A 4,601-nucleotide genomic window follows, 5' to 3' on the forward strand; every position below is an offset into this window, starting at 1 on the left:
TTGAGGTGTCATTGTCTCCTATTACCCCGAGATGGGACCGTCTGGTTGCAGAAAATCAAGCTCGGTGCTGTGGTGAGTCGTCATTTTCATGCACTTTGAATTTGCGTTGTATCGTATTTTGAAGGCATTAAACATTGCCATAGCGATCGGAGTGTTGCGGCCAGATTAGACGCTCCTTGTGTTTATTATTATATTTCGAAAAAACACCACAGTTTTCATGCAGCTCATACCATATTAATTTCTTGTATTATTTCCACCACACCTTAAATGCCGGTCCCTGAAAATATTGTCTGACATAAACCAGTCCGTGGGGCAAAAAAGGTTGGGGGCCTCTGCGCTAGAGTCATTTGGCCTTTTCGGAATGAAATTTTTGCTGAGAAACTTTCTTTTCTATTCCAAGCGAAATAACCCAGAAGTACTTGGAGGGAAGTTTGTTTGAATGTTAAAAATGCCTCAGAGACATAATGCAACCTTAAACCCCTCTTTATCATATTACTCCTGACAAACTTTTACGAATGGACAGGAGATATACCCATAATCCTTTACGCCAGTAACATTTAAAACAACATGCCACCGAAGCAGTTTTCTCTACTCGAAGAATGTCCAAGACTTAAGAAAAAAAAAGGTATGAAATTGTCTGACTAATTTTACCATCCGTAAAGAAAACCGTGTAAACATTAAAAGTATAACATGTTTCGATAGATGGGTCAGGAGTTAAAGTGAGAGCGAGAGAAAAAGGAGAAAAGAAAGGACGCTATTGTGTTACGTCAACAACACTCACAGTCACAAATGACGTTTAGGAAAAGTGGAGTTAAAGGGATTTTAAACAGCGCTGTGTTCCAAAGGAAGCATCTTTTCACATTCTTCATTGACCTGGTCACGTTTTCTACATATAGAAAACATGATAGGTTAGGATATCTCCAAAGAGGCATATTAGGGAAATATTTACGCCCAGAGATGAATAAAAGAAAACCACACTATTCCTCCAATATCTGAGATTCGATTTCCTGACAAGATTCGACTTCCTGACGGACCGTCCTCTCCAGCACCCCTGATAGAGCTTTCTCGGGAGGCTGACGAGTGTGAACCCTCTGTTGTTGGGACACACCCTCCGGTCCAACTTCTTAAAAAGAGGGACCACCACCCAAGTCTGCCAATCCCGAGGTACCGTCCCCGATGTTGTAACCAGGACAGCCCCGCAACATCCATAGCCTTTAGGAACTCCGAGTGAATCTCATCAATCCCCAGAGCTTTGCCAAGTGCACATATGGACCCCCTTATGTTTGAACATGGTGCTTGTTATGGATAATCCGTGACAAGCAAAGAAGTCCAGTACCAGAACGCCACCCGGGTTCCGAACTGGGGTAGGGGGTGGGGCTTTCCTCCTTGCAGACTTGTCCACCAGACACTTGTCAGTGAGTTCCACCTCTAGGCCTGGCTCCAGAGTGGGCAAGGGAAACATAATCCAATTATATTGGTCATCATCAGGTATCTGCGAGCCATGCTATGTTTGGTCCCTCACCTAGGACCTGTTTCCAATGGTTCACCCTGCCTGGGGCATAAACCCTCTGACAACTTATCATTATTATCATTATTATTATTATTGTTGTTATTATTATTATTATTTTTATTATTTTCCTTTCGGCTTTTCCCCTCAGGGGTCGCCACAGTGAATCAGTTGCCTCCATCTAACCCTGTTTTGTGCGTCCTCTTCTCTCAATCATTATTATTATTATTATTATTGTTATTATTATTGTAGCGAGTGGCACAGTGGACTACTGGTTAGCACGTCGACCTCATCGTGCAGAGGTGCAAGGTTCGATTCCAGCTCTGGCCTTCCTGTGTGGAGTTTGCATGTTCTCCCCATGCCTGCATGGATTTATTCCCACCTTCCCCACAAAAATTCATGGCAGGTTAATGGAACACTCTAAATTGTCCCTAAGTGTGAGTGTGAGCGCAGATGGTTGTTCGTTTATGCGTGCCCTGCGATTGGCTGGCAACCAGTTCAGGGTGTCCTCCGCCTATGGCCTAAAGATTGACTCCAGCACGCCCACGACCCCTGTCAGGATAAATTGGTTAAAAATGGATGGATGGATGGATATTACTATAGCTTACACCCACACCCACTCCAAGCAGACCAGGAGAAATGGATCCATGCTTTTAACTTCAGCAGACTTGATTATTGTAACTTCTTTCTGGACTCCCTCAATAGAGGACCAAACAGCTGCAGCTCAGGTTCCTACTGAACAAAGTGATCACAACATACTATTCCACTCCGACTGTACTTGCTCCTAATTAGCTGTTGAGTAGATTTAAAAATTCAGCGACTGGTCTGTAAATCACCGAATAGTTTTTGTCCTGAATACATTAAATCAATGCTGATTGAATACAAGATTTGCACAGTTGGGTCTCTTAATGGAGCCCAGAGATCAAAGTAAACATGGTGAAGCAGTATTTAGCTGTTATGTTGCACACCAATGAAATAAAGTGCCAGCAGACGTAAAGTCAGAACCAAGTGTCAATGTTTTTAAATCCGGGTTAAAACCTTTGCTTTGCCGTACAATGTGCATACGCTCACCTGGTACAGAACATACTGTGCATATGCGAATGTTAGCTGGTTATTTGCCTTTGAATTGCCCCATCATTAAATTTTAAAATGCGGCAACATTGACAATAGAAGTATTTTATTGATTAACTCACCTGATTATGACACTAAAGCTCAGCATGCTGTAGGCTGAGGCTTGGAGTGGGAGAGAGCACCAAGCCGGGCAAACACAGCACTCCGTTAACTTATGCACGTCATGCAAACTCCTTTGCACAATATCATCTTATTCTAAGTGTTGCACTGAAGAGACTCTTCATTAGTTCAACAAAGTTATTCACACATGTGATCGTCACATGGTGCACCCGCGCGGCGCATGGTAGTGCGAACGTTGTAGGTCTCAGAAAGTTTTTCCAGTCGGCAGATGGGATACCGTTACGAGGAACAGGAAATTTAAAATGTGAATGACTCTGGCAGAATAGTTCCAGCTCCAATCGATTCTCAATACTCAATGCTCCACCCAAAGTATGTGTCTGACTGACACACTTGTCTCATGCATCACCGGCCAAACCGGCCGGCAATTTTTTGTCAAAAAAAGGTTTGTCTAGTATCCCTAATATTATGTTGGTGGCATTGCTTTTCGTCAGGTATCCTGCTTGTGGGCATAATCACTGGACTAGTCGATCATCCGCAGCTTATAGTTCTTCAACATGTTTTGTGTATTTTGCTTTTAATTTTAGATATGAGCAAATCTATTTATCTTTTTACTTTGTGCAGGTGACTTCGACTGTCATCCACTTGATCCTACAGTTTGGCATGTAAGTTTCAGCACAATATTCATTTTAGTCTCAGATTTCCATGACAATTTGTAAATTACGAATTTATCAATCAAATTAACTAATTGTCTGTGGGGAGTCGAAATACCTTCATTTCTTGAGAAAAACACACATTATTTTCAGAAAAAAAATTCCAAAATTAAGAGTGGGTAATGATCTTTGCATCTGATTCCTTTAGCATCCTGTCACGTGGCAGCCATCGAAAGAGGGCGATCATCTGATAGGACGCATCACGCTGAGCAAGCGATCGTCCATGCCACGAGAAGCTGGGTCACTCCTGGGCCTAAAAGTAAGCAAAGATACTGCACATCAATCAATGCTATTTTGCATACTGCTATCGATCAATGGGTCATTCATGCATATCAGATCTAAAAAGCACAATGGCACAAAATCTCTTTAATTCTTCACAATTCTAAACATTGTTTTTTTCACTTAGTCTCCTTCCTGCATGTATTATGAGTCTGTGTGTGTGTGTGTGTGTGTGTGTGTGTGTGTGTGTGTGTGTGTGTGTGTGTAAAATTGTTATATATGTACATTTAATTTCATAGAAACCATGACTGTGGATGGTATGATAAACAATGACTTCCGAGCCATGTCGTTTGCTTGATATCGGCTAGAAGAATCAAATGTTTAACATAAAACAGATTCATTTTGCATTCAGGTCAATTGTGTATTTCTTCTGTAAACATGCAATTGCTACAAATAACTTGTGACACTCAGTATCAAGAATTCTCATACTGAATTCATGTGAAAAAGGTGGAATAATCTCAAATATCCAAGTTTTCCCATTGATGTCTGGGTAGCCAAGGCAGTGGCCAGCAGTGGTCTTGGCCACCCCTGGTCATTATGTAGCCCTGCCTCTGTACGTAGCTTCATGGACTCATTATTATAGCCTACGCACACTTGAGTTGCACTGACCATACAATGAAAAAGAAAGTTTTAATTTAGTGTCCTGCACATTGATCTGCAATGTGTGTCATGTTAAATGAACATAAATATCATGGCTCTTCCCACAACTGCCACCGATAACAGATTGTCTATATTTAGTCACAAATATCATTGAATGTGTCCCTTTGTTACATTCAGAACATTGAATGAACATTGAATGTAATGGTGAGCGGGGAGAGAGAGAGAGAGAGAGAGAGAGAGAGAGCGAGAGAGAGAGAGAGAGAGAGAGAGAGAGAGAGAGAGAGAGAGAGAGAGAGAGAGAGAGAGAGAGAGAG

General features: G+C 41.8%; 1 protein-coding gene across 16 annotated transcripts in view; it reads left to right on the forward strand.

The window, feature by feature from the left end:
- rims1b (regulating synaptic membrane exocytosis 1b) overlaps positions 1–4,601 on the forward strand; it is a 96,283-nt gene that overhangs the window by 52,613 nt on the left and 39,069 nt on the right. For all 16 annotated transcript variants that reach the window (XM_019879808.1, XM_019879810.1, XM_019879796.1 and 13 more), the window contains 2 exons: positions 3,320–3,360; positions 3,557–3,667. In XM_019879808.1, coding sequence (XP_019735367.1) covers positions 3,320–3,360; positions 3,557–3,667 — 152 coding nt within the window. The remainder of the gene's footprint in view (positions 1–3,319; positions 3,361–3,556; positions 3,668–4,601) is intronic.

The sequence above is a fragment of the Hippocampus comes genome, unplaced genomic scaffold (genome assembly GCF_001891065.2).
Source record: "Hippocampus comes isolate QL1 unplaced genomic scaffold, H_comes_QL1_v1.1 scaffold158, whole genome shotgun sequence".
Taxonomy (NCBI): Eukaryota; Metazoa; Chordata; class Actinopteri; order Syngnathiformes; family Syngnathidae; genus Hippocampus; species Hippocampus comes.